The sequence below is a fragment of the Oncorhynchus nerka genome, linkage group LG7, assembly GCF_034236695.1.
Source record: "Oncorhynchus nerka isolate Pitt River linkage group LG7, Oner_Uvic_2.0, whole genome shotgun sequence".
Classification (NCBI taxonomy): Eukaryota; Metazoa; Chordata; class Actinopteri; order Salmoniformes; family Salmonidae; genus Oncorhynchus; species Oncorhynchus nerka.
Window position 1 is genome coordinate 54,798,653 of NC_088402.1, and position 13,609 is coordinate 54,812,261.

The 13,609-nt window shown below is 44.6% G+C and overlaps 1 protein-coding gene across 3 annotated transcripts; it reads right to left on the reverse strand.

Moving 5' to 3' along the window:
• Nucleotides 1-1,002: 1,002 nt before the first annotated feature.
• impdh2 (IMP (inosine 5'-monophosphate) dehydrogenase 2) lies at nt 1,003-12,276 on the reverse strand. 3 transcript variants are annotated; one of them, XM_029664104.2, is made up of 15 exons: nt 11,829-12,276; nt 10,209-10,257; nt 9,801-9,902; nt 9,105-9,179; nt 8,420-8,626; nt 8,193-8,280; nt 7,852-8,051; nt 7,301-7,391; nt 7,042-7,137; nt 6,297-6,368; nt 2,761-2,904; nt 2,258-2,402; nt 1,794-1,937; nt 1,595-1,678; nt 1,003-1,317 (listed from the first exon to the last, which is right to left on the reverse strand). In XM_029664104.2, exons 1-15 carry the CDS (start codon nt 11,924-11,926, stop codon nt 1,296-1,298), a joined length of 1,617 nt encoding a protein of 538 aa, XP_029519964.1. In that variant the 5' UTR covers nt 11,927-12,276; the 3' UTR covers nt 1,003-1,295. The 3 variants fall into 3 exon arrangements, with proteins under 3 accessions (XP_029519964.1, XP_029519965.1, XP_064876704.1); XM_029664105.2 differs by lacking the exon at nt 6,297-6,368 and having other exon boundaries at nt 11,829-12,274; XM_065020632.1 differs by lacking the exons at nt 10,209-10,257; nt 11,829-12,276 and adding an exon at nt 9,976-10,064.
• Between the last annotated feature and the right edge of the window lie 1,333 nt (nt 12,277-13,609).

Sequence of the window (13,609 nt, forward strand, 5' to 3'; positions counted from 1 at the left end):
CTTTGAAGAATCTCAAATATAAAATATATTTTGATTTGTTTCACACTTTTTTGGTTACTACATGATTCCATGTGTTATTTCATAGTTTTGATGTCTTCACTATTATTCTACAACGTAGAAAAGTGTAGTAATAAAGAAAAACCCTGGAATGAGTAGCTGTGTCCAAACCTTTGACTGGTACTGTACACTGTATTACTTTTTCAACCGATACAATACAAACAGCTGTTACAGTAAGTTGGATAAATCCCTTCTTCAGCCTTATGGAGTTACTAATTGAAGATACCAGTCTGTCTGATCGGTGGGACAGGTGTGCATGTGTGGGGCAGGTGTGTGTCCACTGGTGCGTGGCCTGGAAAGTCCGGTGGATTTGGAGGTGTACCCGATTCCCCCCCAGAGACCTCATTGTCCTCTCCAAAAGAGGATCATGGTTCTGTGTGTCTATCAGACAGGTGGGTTATAAACACTACATTTTAGATAGTATTTGTATGCCCAAAAAAATGGTCTCAAGGTAATATTTCTATCATTAAATTAAGAGGTTTTCCATCCCCAACTCTCACCTTACTCCATACAACTTAGATGGCATTTCCCATTAGACCTGAGTTCAAAGTAATTATTTGGATATGTTTTTCTTTGCAAATACATGTAGTTGATATTGGAATGTTTAAATACACTTGGAAGTTATTGGTGTGTATTTGAAAATACTCAAATATACACAGAAGTGCATTTTTAAATACAAATATTGAAATACTCCCATGCATTTGAACCCAGGTCTGTTTGGTTCTAGGAGTACTTTAAATAATGTATTTGGAAAATAGTTTCAAATAGTAGGATATGTATAGAACATTATGAAAATTGAAGTATTTCACTTCTGCCATATTTGAATATACTGAAGACCGAGAATTTGTCTTTTTAAATGAGAAATACCCATATATTTCAAACCAGGTCTGTATCTCTAAACATGACACGATGACCATTCAAATGACCACAATAACAAAACAAACGTGTGGGAAAAAAAACATTTTTATTTGACTTATTTACCTTTATTCACGTCAGTAGGACATGGAAGGCGTCTGACACCAAAACACTCCATCACAATACTGACGGATAGACAAGACAGACATGCTCTGCTCTCCCTCAGCATAGACAGGGAACAACAGAAGGGGAAGACTGATGGTTTAGGCATAATTGACATTTGTGTTAGTGTGTGGGGGGGGGTTGTCAAGTAGTTGTGTGTGCTTTCATGTGCGTACGCTTGAGGAACACAAGTCTGCAGCCCACTACTGTTGTTCTCGTCTTTAGAACAGGCACTTCTCATAACTGCAAGACAGGGAGGGGGGGGAGAAAAGAGCCGGTTTAACAGATTAATGATCTGGTAACGAATTACCAACACGTTGAATCATGCCGAGATCGGAAAGACCTGTAAACAGGTTGAAATGAGATTTGTTTGGAACGGGGAACCATTTTAAATCTAGGAGCTTGCAGGTGGTATGTGAAACTGAGATGTTAAGAAGATCCCCCTCGCCAAGCAAAGAATATATTGCAATGTTAGCCTCCGTGACATCAGCACAGTAGGCTAGTCAACACCGGTAAGTACCTGTGCAGGCTGTGGACTCCTCCCTCCATCTGGGCCGAAGTCGACCTCCTCTCAAACTTCAGATCCCCAGAATACATCATGGCTCTGCACGGGGAAGACAAATAGTGTTACGCGGAGCCCCCGAGCTCACACACACACACGTGCCGGTATCAAAGTAGGTGCACTTTGACAAAACATTCAGACTTGTGTTTGTGCGTACCTGAGCTGGGTGAGGCTCTTGGATCCGATGTCTTGACAGGAGTGTTGGATCCCAGCCAGCAGGTAGGGAATAAACTTGTGGATAGAGCCCTTGTCCTGGACCGTCCCCGACACACCCTGGGCCACCTTGATCTTGTCACACTCACTGCAGAAAGACGAAGGAGGAAACAGGTAGAGAGAGAGAGAGAGAGAGAGAGGACGGGTCAGCTATATGTCATTGGTCTTTTGAGTGACTGCCTGCTGCAAAGCCAGTTGCCCCTGAGTCGTAGTAATTGATTAGTGCACATCGTAGCGAAACATGTTGCAAAGGGAAGCAACAAGCGCTTCTTATTGGACAAGTTCAGGTAGTGCGCCTCCCTGTTTGTCTGTTTTATTTCGTTTGGTGCCTAATGAATACAATTCTAGGGATAATAAAGATTTGTTTTACCGTATTAATAGTGCATTAGTATAACTATGACTCAGTACCTGAAGTATCTGGTCTGGGAGCCCAGATTCTTGTCCATGGCATCCAGTGAGCCCATGCCTCGGTATTTCTTCAGCCTAATGCCGTCAGAGAAGAAGTATTCACCTGGAGCCTCGCTGGTGGCAGCCAGGAGAGAGCCCATCATCACTGGAGAGACACAAGGAGAGGAGAGATGAGAGAATGTACCTTTCATGCTTTGAGAGGGATTTGTGTGTGTTAGTACATTATTATATCAGTCTCTAAATCTGAGCCTGTAAGTACTAAAAGTAATGGCTAATGCTATCTGTAACGGCTAATGCTATGTGTCACGGCTAATGCTATGTGTCATGGCCAATGCTATCTGTAATGACTAATGCGATGTGTAACGGCTAGGGGGATACCTAGTCAGTTATCTGCCGTAATGGCTAATGCTTTGTGTAATGGCGAATGCTATGTGTAATGGCTAATGCTATGTGTAATGGCTAATGCTATGTGTATGGGTATTTGATTTGAGCCTGAGACACACCTGTAGATGCCCCAAGTGCCAGGGCTTTGGCGATGTGCCCCACGGTTTGGATGCCCCCATCGGCGATGACTGGCACCCCAAATCGACGGGCGTACTCAGACACCTTGTACACGGCGGTGGCCTGGGGACGCCCACACGCCAACACTGAGACAACAAGGGAAGGAGGACAGGCATGAACAAAGAACACACACACGTAGTGACAATGTTCATGCCTGCATGAGGCCTACTTTGTGTCACTTGGTTCAATGGAGGCTGACAGGTCATGATGGGGCATATCCCTGCATATATAGCCCCCCCCCGTCAGAGACAGACTAGGCATTAGGCAGCCTCACACAGCAGACAGTCTGTCCTCGCCTGCCATTTTAGGCTGTCATTTCCTGGTTTATCAAGTAAAAATCATCATATCAGTATTTCTTGAATATGAATTCATATTTTCATTGCTTTGCTGTATATTAAACATGGTTTTGGCTCGCTTGAATGGATCATCTCATAATTAATTGGATTTCATCGTCTGTGCTTCCCTGATAAATGTAATCATTATGAAACTGATTACACAGCAAGCTGATGGGACAGGAAAGACCTTTTGGCATTTAGTAAGATAGGATTTCCCATTCACAAAGCATGATTCAACAAGTAGTCGACCAACCACACACACAATATTAGCCTACATTAGAGAAATGTGATGTTTATTTGGGAAAATAACATTCATGAAAAGAAAAAAAAACTGAAACCGAGGATGCCTTAGAAAGGGTTTTAGTTTATATGTTTCAAATTCAGGAAGCACAAGCATCTCTTCAGGAAGCATCTCTTCAGGAAGCATCTCTTCAGGAAGCATCTCTTCAGGAAGCATCTCTGCAGAAGGTCCTCTGATTGAGTGTAGTCTGGTGTGAAGGTGTTGGGAAAGGCACTGGAGCGACGAACCACCCTTGCCGTCTCTGGGTAGTAAGTTGGTGGTTGAAGATATCTCTCTAGTGGTGTTGGGGCTGTGCTTTGGCAAAGTGGGTGGGGTTATATCCTGGCTGGTTGGCCCTGTCCAGGGGTATCGTCGGACGGCGCCCAGTGTCTCCCGACCCTTCCTGTCTCAGCCTCTAGTAATTATGCTGCAATAGTTTATGTGTCGGGGGGCTAAGGTCAGTCTGTTATATCTGGAGTATTTCTCCTGTCTTATCCAGTGTCCTGTGTGAATTTAAGTATGCTCCCTCTAACTCTCTCTTCTTTCAGAGGACCTGAGCCCTAGGACCATGCCTCAAGACTATCTGGCCTGATGACTCCTTGCTGTCCCCAGTCCACCTGGTCATGCTGCTGCTTCAGTTTCAACTGTTCTGTCTGCGGCTATGGAACCCTGGTCTCTCACTCTCCGTCTCTCACTCTCCGTCTCTCATTCTCCGTCTCTCACTCTCCGTCTCTCACTCTGAATGATCGGCTATGAAAAGCCAACTGACATTTACTCCTGAGGTGCTGACCTGTTGCACCCTCTACAACCACTGTGATTATTATTATCTGACCCTGCTGGTCATCTATGAACGTTTGAACATCTTGGCCATGTTCTGTTATAACCTCCACCCGGCACAGCCAGAAGAAGACTGTCCACCCCTCAGGTTCCTCTCTAGGTTTTTTCCTAGGTTCCTGCCTTTCTAGGGAGTTTTTCCTAGCCACCGTGCTTCTACATCTGCATTGCTTGCTGTTTGGGGTTTTAGGCTGGGTTTCTGTATAGCACTTTGTGACATCGGCTGATGTGAAAAGGGCTTTATAAATACACTTGATTGATTGATTATTTTTGCAGGGTTTTTTCCCTCAACACTAAATATGAGAATTAGCAGATCATTTTTTAAAATGTTTACATTTAACTAGGCAAGACAGTTAATTAAGAACTAATTCTTATTTACAATGACGGCCTACTCCCGCCAAACCCTAATGACGCTGGGCCAATTATGCGCCGCCCTATGGGACTCCCAATCACGGCCGGATGTGATACAGCCGCGACTCGAACCAGGTACTATAGTGACGCCTCTAGCACTGATATGCAGTGCCTTAGACCGCTGCGCCACTCGGGGAGCCCAAGTTTCAATGAATCCCGTTACCAACCATCAGTTCGGCCGAGAATTTTTTGATGAACTCTTACTCTGAAATGAGTTAATTACTATGCCTGAAGCCAACATCAAAGGAGGAAGTTGAGAAAGTGGAAAACATTATTTTAGCTTCGCGCTCACCTTTTTTTGTGTGTGTGATTGATTCTAGTCCCATGAGCTAACTGGGACTAGAATGAAATTGAGGAAATAATTCCCATAAACACTGAATACGAATTGATTCAATTGCAAAGCAGGACTACCAGAAAGCATTTGAAGAAGTACATCTTCATCCCCTCTCAAAGGAACAATCTTATTATGAACAAACAGTGAATCCTAAATTACAGGTTGGGTTTACAGTATAAGTTACAGTATTGTTAAGTCAATGACTGTTACATGTGAATGGGGTGTAAGAAACAATGACATACTGTGCGTAGATTCCTTCACGCGCTACAACAACCAGTCTAATCTGGAGCTAAGGGCTCGATCCTCACTCCTATATGAAAACATGACCATACGTTGATGTCCAGCTGACAGGGAAAATGTAGTTAAATCCAATCCATGGACACACACAGGTTGATATTCTCAACGGAGAAAAACCTTTAACAGGAAATTGACAGGTGCAGAATGCTGAAACTGTCGTAACTGGACCTGTAATTGAACCTGTAATTGAACCTGTAATTGAACCTGTAGTAATTGGTATTGCTAAAGACATTGAAATCTGTTCCGGTTCAGCTTGTTTCAGAGGGAAGGTGAGCGGCCTAAATGACCGACACCGTGTCGTCTGAGACTGTCAATCACACTACTAAAATACTCTTCATCATACACCTTCTACCCCCAAAGTCGTAAGACAACTAAACAGTTAGTTAAATAGTTCCCTGGACCATCTACATGGACCCTATTTGCAGTAGCTGTGACTACTCAAATATGCTGCCGCTCACTTTATTCCTAGTTACACCGTATGTGCATATCTACCTCAATTACCTCGTACCCCTGCACATTAACTCAGTACTAGTACCCTGTGTTATTGTTACTCATTGTATATTTATTATTATTATTATTACGTGTTAAACTTTCAAATCATTTCTCTATTTTCTTTCTCTCTGCGTTGTTGGGAAGGGCCCGCCTTTCACTGTTAGTCTACACCCGTTGTTTTTTCGAACCATGTGACAAATAAAGTCCTATTTGATTTCCAATGTACGGCACGTTTCATAATGACCAGGATGTCTCGCATGTCGAGACAAGGGGCAGTGTGTTGTCACACTGACAGATTAGTCAAGGACAAAAGGACAAGCATCCAAAACCCCCAAGGCCAGCTTAGCTACTACTTCTACTGATGCAGAGCCGTTAACCAACCAATGCAGACAGGCTGTGAAGGGGGGGTAGGCGGGCAGAGTGTGGTAGTGGAGCCAATTAGAGAGAAAAATGCCCTGCGCAGGGCAGGGCGGGGGGCTGGTCTGAGGGACTTACTGCAGTATCCTGTTACAGTAGTTGGGGTTTTGGGGCTGTGGAGATTTATACCAGGAGCAACACTGAGAGGCGCTAGAGAGACAGACATCACAGGCAGTGTGAAACCAGGAGAGCAGAGGTCCACACAACGAAACATGAAATGGAGGTGGTGGGTAAGAGAGGGGAACAAAAAGAGAGACAGACGGATACCGAGACAAGGAGGTGATAAAGGAAGAGATAGATCGAAAATAATACAAACCAAAAACAGATCATGAAAGATAGAACAGAGAGAGAGAGAGAGAGAGAGGGGAGGATGAGGTGAAAGAGAAACAGAAAAGAGAGGGTAAGACTGACAATTGATAGGGGGAGTTGCGCGTGATTTCTAAAAGACGTGCCCTCTTGAGAAAGTCCATTGTTTTTTGTCTGTTTTCAGAGTTTTGATCTGAAGCGGTTTGGCTGAAGTTTGAGGATGTTCCACACTCCAGTCCTTCAGCAGGTGGTCTTAATGGCCTGTATTAGAATGTAGCATGGCAGCACAAATTGATTCTGCCAAACCCTTCACAGCATTCTCTACAGCCAGTGAGGGAGAAGGAAAGAACCTAGAACGAAATCTGTTATGGATGGGACCCTTTGTACAGAATCTTACAGTTGAAGAAAGGGTGATTTCCGTTGTTAGCGGAAAGGTGGCCAGATTAGAGGCTCCCGATTGGGTTACAGCTGCTGCGGGTGAGCGGGAGCTAGGCAGTCTGCCATTGGTCAGACTCACCTTCCTGTGTGATGCAAATGGAGCCACTGCCCATGCCCACTCGCAGGCCGTCCACCCCGGCGTCGATCAGGTTCTTGGCCTGGGCTGCAGTTACCACTGAGACAGACAGGGGGAGACAGAGATCAACAATGTCACAGGCAGGTGCAGTGCAATCATGAAATTAGGGCAATTCTGAGAACACAGCATTTCTTGCTCGCTCTTTCTGTGTGTGTGTGATATAATATATATATATATATATATATTTGTGTGTAACACTCACCATTGCCTCCAATGACCTGAAGCTGTGGGTATTTCTCTTTGATGTACTTAATCATGTTGATTTGGAAGATCGAGTTCCCTTGAGAGGAGTCCTGAATGAACGAGAGCAACAATAAAGGGGCAATCTGTGATTGCTACAGCGATCTTTAGACTTAATTAATGATATGTACACACACATATTGATTCTTGAATAATGTAACTTATTCAACTATCGTACCCCATACACATCATTGGTCGTACTTAATGATCGCACTCCGTTGTTTGTAAACATTGTAATTGTAAACAAACACGGTATAGCCACAAAACACGGTTAAAACTATAATTTGGATATCATATATGGTCAGTCCTTGTATCCATAGCTCCGTCTTGAGAAAGGTTACATTTCTCCAACGCCACCCCTCCGCTTTTTACCAAAACAGAGGCAGGGTTGTCCGCTTTGTTATTGTTTGAACTGCAGATTGCACCTTTAAAATAACAGACTGAAGAAAAAGATGGAGGAAGTATCCATGAAGAGCATAACAAGTAGATGGAGTAGAAGAACCAGGAACCCACTAGTACGACCACATCTACGCCGCTCTGCACCAGCAGGTCCAGTCTGTATTTGTCGTCGTTGTGTGTGCCGATGGCTGCCCCACACAGCAGCTGTTTGCGTGAGTCTTTAGAGGCCAGGGGGAAGTCCCTGTTCTTCTTCAGGTCTGTCCTGGCGATGATGGACACCAAGCAGCCCTCCTTGTTCACTATGGGCAGCTTACCTACACAGAGACATGGCATTTACAACGGGGCCCACGAACACACAGGGGCCATGTTGACGTAGGCTATATGACAGTCTCGTTCAATTTTTTATATATATATTTTTTAACAGTGAACCTTCTCCCCGGGTCCCGCCTCCTCACCTTTCTTACTCCTCTGCAGGATCTCATTGGCCTCTTTCAGTGTCACTCCAGCTGGAGCTACGACAAGGTCCTCAAGCTTCGTCATCACCTGTAGTGGTGAAGGAAGGAGAAAACAAAAGACGATTAGCATGTACCTTCGGACGCGTGTCACGAGAGTGGCAGGGAAGTCCACTGAACACAGTTATACAGATGGAAAAACACTGTGATACGCGTTGAGCCACACCCACCTCGTTGAGTGGCAGGATGTGCTCCTCCTCCTTCAGGAAGTCAATGTCCCGCGAGGAGATGATGCCAACGAGGTGCCCGCCCATGTGGCCGCTGTCTGTGATGGGGATGCCGCAGAAGCCGTGGCGTGCCTTGGCCTGGAACACGTCAGCCACACAGTCTGTAGGACTCATCACCACCGGGTCAGTGATGAAACCCTGCTCGTACCGCTGGGAGAGAGGGCAGGAAAGGAGAAGGGGGGGGGGATGGGGGAGCGGAGGGCAGAGAGTGGAATGGGGTCGAGAGAAAGGAATGGGGTAGCAGGAGGAAGGATATAAGTGGGGGAGGGGAAAGAGGGACATGGGGGGAGAGAGAGAGAGAGAGAGAGAGAGAGAGAGTAGGGGTATCTATTAGGCTCTGCAGATCTACAGGGTATTTAAAAAGCACACCAGGGGGCATGAGCGACAGATGAAAAATGAAATAGGAGAAGAGAGAGAAAATGATTGCTTCCTGTTCTAGCGGGAACACGACAGTGAAACAGCTCCAACTAGATTGGCAGGACGACCAAACCAAAGGACAGCAGGCAATAACATGAGTAGCAGAGACACACACACACGGACACACAAAAAATACACATGTAACAAAAGAAGAGAAATATGAAGGGAGATGAAGAGTGAGAGAGAGAGAACGTGTAGTAGGGGTCATCACCTTGACCTTGCGGACCTCGTTGGCCTGGAACTCTGGAGTGCAGTTGTGGTGGATGAAGCCTATTCCCCCCGTGAGCTGTAAGACGATTAGAAGAACATGTTCACTTGCCAGTTTGTGTGTGTATGTGTGTGTGTGTGTGCGTGTGTATGAGAGAGAGAACGTGTGTCCTCAGACATGAACTCTAGCTGAAGTTGCCTGTAAGGATTTATGCAGAACAACTAGTTTCAAGTGACTTCTTGGCATTTGTTTTGCAGTGAAGACTATGTGATGTTTCCACTGCAATGTTTGCCTCTGGGGGGGGGGGGCTTTAAAATAGTAACCCAAGATGGTTGTTTTGTAAGTGACACATAATTGCAGCTGTTGTAGTCACTTCAATATTACCCTGGGAGAAAGTACTGGTTGTTTTCCAATAGCTGTTGATGTTTCTGCTATTAGCTGTTTTATAGGGGGGTTGTTGCTTGTGATCTCATGTCATCTTGTGATCGGTCTGACAGCAAATATGTTTTTTTTGTATTCCTTGTTGCTTCCTTGGAAACTGTGCCAACAACTGCGAAGAAGATCGTTGATGTCGTTGCGTTTATCGATCAAAAGTTGCCCGAACACTGCTGTTCACTTCGTGTTATGCCGAGTCGACTTTTAACTAAAACCTTCCATTATGTCACCGTGCTAAAGTGTGTATGTTCACAGCAGACTTACTGCCATGGCAATGGCCAGCGCCGACTCGGTGACGGTGTCCATGGGGGAGGATACAAAAGGCGTTTTCATGGTGATCTGCTTCGTCAGGGCTGAAGTCAAATCCTGCAGAGGACACAAAACCAGTTACTACTAAATAACTACTTGTAACGAACACCTGTCGTAGTAACAAACACACCTTTCACGGCGCTCGGTTGCCAATCAAAGACTACAATGGGAAGGTCTTCCTTGTAATCTTAAATGGAATCTTCGGTCGCATTCACTCGGCAACAAACGGAAGACAACTGACTGAAAAAAGGGATGACCTGAACTTATCCAATAAGAAACATTGCAAAATGTTTTGCTATGGTGTGCACTAATGAATATGACACCAGGTCATGGAGGGTCAGAAGCCCTAAGGGTTCCACTCACCACCTGTTCCGATGTGAAGTCAATGTACCCTGGGAGAATCAGGAAGTCACTGAGAGAAAGAGAGAGAGAGAGAGAGAGAGAGAGAGAGAGAGAAGAGAGAGAGAAAAGAGAGAGAGAAAAGAGAGAGAGAAAAGAGAGAGCAGGGACAGGCTTCACATGCTGCATACAATCTAACAATGATTCTCACAGATATGCAATTTCACACATTTGTGTCTCAGTATGTACAGTGGGGTGTTACAATATCACACGTGGGTCGGCCAAAAGTGAATTTCCTTCTTCAGCTGGTTAATAAAGTAATATTCTATCCAATCGTTTTTTAAATCAAATTCTACGATATCTTTCGACAGGACTTGAGTGGGACCGCAAAAGTTCAGCGTTTGATCATCTGAGCAAATTGAGCTATCCGGAACATGACGTGGGACTAACTGATATCTGATGCACGTGACGAGCAGGCAAAACAGTGTCCTGTGTTGCTACACGTTAGCGCTGACTTGTCAACACATTCCTGAAGGTCCCGAGAAGTGATGCAAGTATGACTCAGTCACTTTGGATAAAAGAATCTGCCAAATGGCGCAAATATTATTACAAAAACATATGTTTCCAAGCCACACCGTCTGTCTGGTACTAACGGGTTGAGATTTCGAAACATGTTGTTGCACAAGCACCTTCACTTTGAAGTATACCAGTACTATGTAGGCCCATGTTTCTAGGAGACTACTTTGCCTATATTAAGCATGGCATGCGCAGAATGAGATGCGATGGTATCTTCACTGAAGAGTAGACAAGAGATGAGGCACTGTGACAAATAGACTTATACTTCTGCCTAACAATTACCTACTGTTCATGCCAACACAATCATATTCTATAATATCTTGCTTGACATGGAGGTGGTGCCTTCAGGGTGTCATAATTAGTTACATTGTCACACGAGGAATGTCATTTTTTTTATTTTATTTTACCTTTATTTAACCAGGCAGGTCAGTTAAGAACAAATTCTTATTTTCAATGACGGCCTAGGAACAGTGAGTTAACTGCCTGTTTTTGGCAGAACGACAGATTTGTACCTTGTCAGCTCGGGGGTTTGAACTCGCAACCTTCCGGTTAAGCTCTAACCACTAGACTACCCTGGTATTCCTAACTCAACTGCTGGAAAACTAGGCTACCGACTGCAAACTTGAGTTGTTGTCGTGTGTGTATATATGTTTAATAACAGACACTGAAAGTAGGCTTATTATTCATGAACAGACCCTCTGGGTGATAGAGGAACGTTCAAATCACAGGCATACATAGCTGAATATAGCCAGGCCTATTCCAGAACCTCAAATATCCATTTACTTCTTTCAGGTACTATTTTTGTTCGATTTGAGTCAGTCCCAAAAATAAAACTGTTACTTAACTCGGGAAACCTGAGTCGGTAGACCCACGACCATGTAGAAAGAATAGCATGTAATGCAATGACTCAAAGCCCCTGCTTGCACAAATAATAGTGTCGCTAATGTGTCAACGACGAAATATACGGCTCTGGTTACTAGCTAGCTACAAAGGTTATTCAGGTTAACTCAAGCGAATTGCGATGGATTTCAACAAGCCGCCATGTGACTGCCAAACGTCAATAATTACTTGTAGGTAAGGCCGTCCCCGCAGTTGAAGAGTTGCTGCCCGCTGAGTCCATCATCGGGCACGTAACCAGTCTGTCCACTGATCAGGTAGTCCGCCATTATACAATTTATGTATCTACGTTAGTGTTTTATTAGTCACGTTGGTGCTAAACAGACAACGGCCCAAGAGACCAATAACTTTCTTCGTTTCTTCGCTCCACTCCTAACGTCAGTTTACGACCGGCGATCTGTCAGTCAGCTGTGGCGTGGTGCGACCGTGCGCTCTGTCTCTTGTCAAGAAGATCCTTTCCTGGTTATAAAAATGACATGTAATGCATTCACGACTGTAGAACATCTACCGAAATGCCCTCTATTCTTCGGCCTTCAACGTTATCAAGCTCCTGTCCTGTCTGGAGATACCTCTGGTCCCACACGTTTTCGTCTGACAACCTTTTTCTTCTTCTTTGGGGTTTTATGGCGGTGTGATACCAATTTGGTGCTTTACCGCCACCTACCGCGCTGGAGTGGGATGGACACTATGGAGATGTTCTAGATTCTGCGCTCTGGTTCAAGGGTTTTCAAACTTGAGCCCCCGGGTTAGGACCCCCTATAATGTGTGTTTATTTTCATGAGCCAATTAAGTTCCTGAGAGCTGCATGGAGCTTGCAGTTTTAAAGCACAATTCCTGCTATTCTACACATTTTGCCATAGCTCATACCTTGTTCATATTTGAGGAAGGTCAGCTCTAAGTTGGTCAGGTCCGACCAGTTTTGATGTTTGTAGGTTTTACAGTGAAGAACGTGATCTGTGGTTCATGTGGCTGGCCAGTTAGGATATGAACCTGTGTCGCATTATCCTATTTTATGAGAGTGGTTGAGGCTGTTGTGGCCTATTCATTTCTGATCGTCTTGAAAGTCATTTGTGGTTATTGCGGATTGAAACCAGGTGGGTGGAGTGACAACCTTTATTTTAACAGTAAGTTGACGGAGAACTCATTTTCAGCAATGACCTGGAGAAAATTTACAGGGGAGATTAATGACCCAGTTGGAAGATTGGGATTATTGAGACCATGATGGTTTGAAGGCCAGAATGGGAATTTAGCCAGGACAGAGTTAATACCCAAACTCTTAGGATAAGTGGCATGGGGGATCTTCAGTGACCACCCAGTTAACATTCCATCAGAAACACCGCACCCTACACAGGGCAATGTCCCAAAGCACTGCCGTGGGATGTTTTATTTAACGAGAAGAAAGAGTGCCTCCTACTGGATCTCCAACACCAGTTCCAGCAGCTTCTGGTCTCCCATCCACGGACCAACCCTGCTTAGCTTCCAAGGTAAACCAGCAGTGGCATGCAAGGTGAAATGCTGCTGGCATAAAAGTCACACGTCATTTCCGGGACAGGTACTAACTCTCCCATACGCTGGAAAAACCTTGCATGTGTTGATTTCTGTCATCCCCTATTTAAGTATTAGGACCGCCCACTAGTAAAGTGGCACACATAAAAGGAGACAGCATTACAACAGTTATTAATATAGCTGGCACACCATGCGGCCTATATTTGGGCCTAGCAGGCTGACCTGAATAAGCAACGACTACACTGTAGCTCTTATTTAGAGGCCGTGTCAAAAATAATGCATTGTGGAGGCCTTTTTGTGTTCAACGGTCAGAGGTTGTCACAACATTAACACGTCTGAAGTGTTCAGTATGGCTGCATTTAGACAGGGAGCCCCATTCAGTTTTATATATATTTTTTTTTTTACTAAATGGTCTTTGGCCAATAAGATAAGCTCAGATGTGGTGA

Bases quoted from the DNA above. Each gene is read 5' to 3' on its own strand.
- impdh2 (XM_029664104.2), bottom strand. From the start codon at position 11,926: ATGGCGGACTACCTGATCAGTGGACAGACTGGTTACGTGCCCGATGAT. The intron at 8,627-9,104 runs GTGATGACCCCT...CCTCTCTCCCAG, and splicing joins ACGAGGTCCGCAAGGTCAAG to CGGTACGAGCAGGGTTTCAT. The intron at 1,679-1,793 runs GTACGCACAAAC...TTCCCCGTGCAG, and splicing joins AAGAGCCTCACCCAGCTCAG to AGCCATGATGTATTCTGGGG.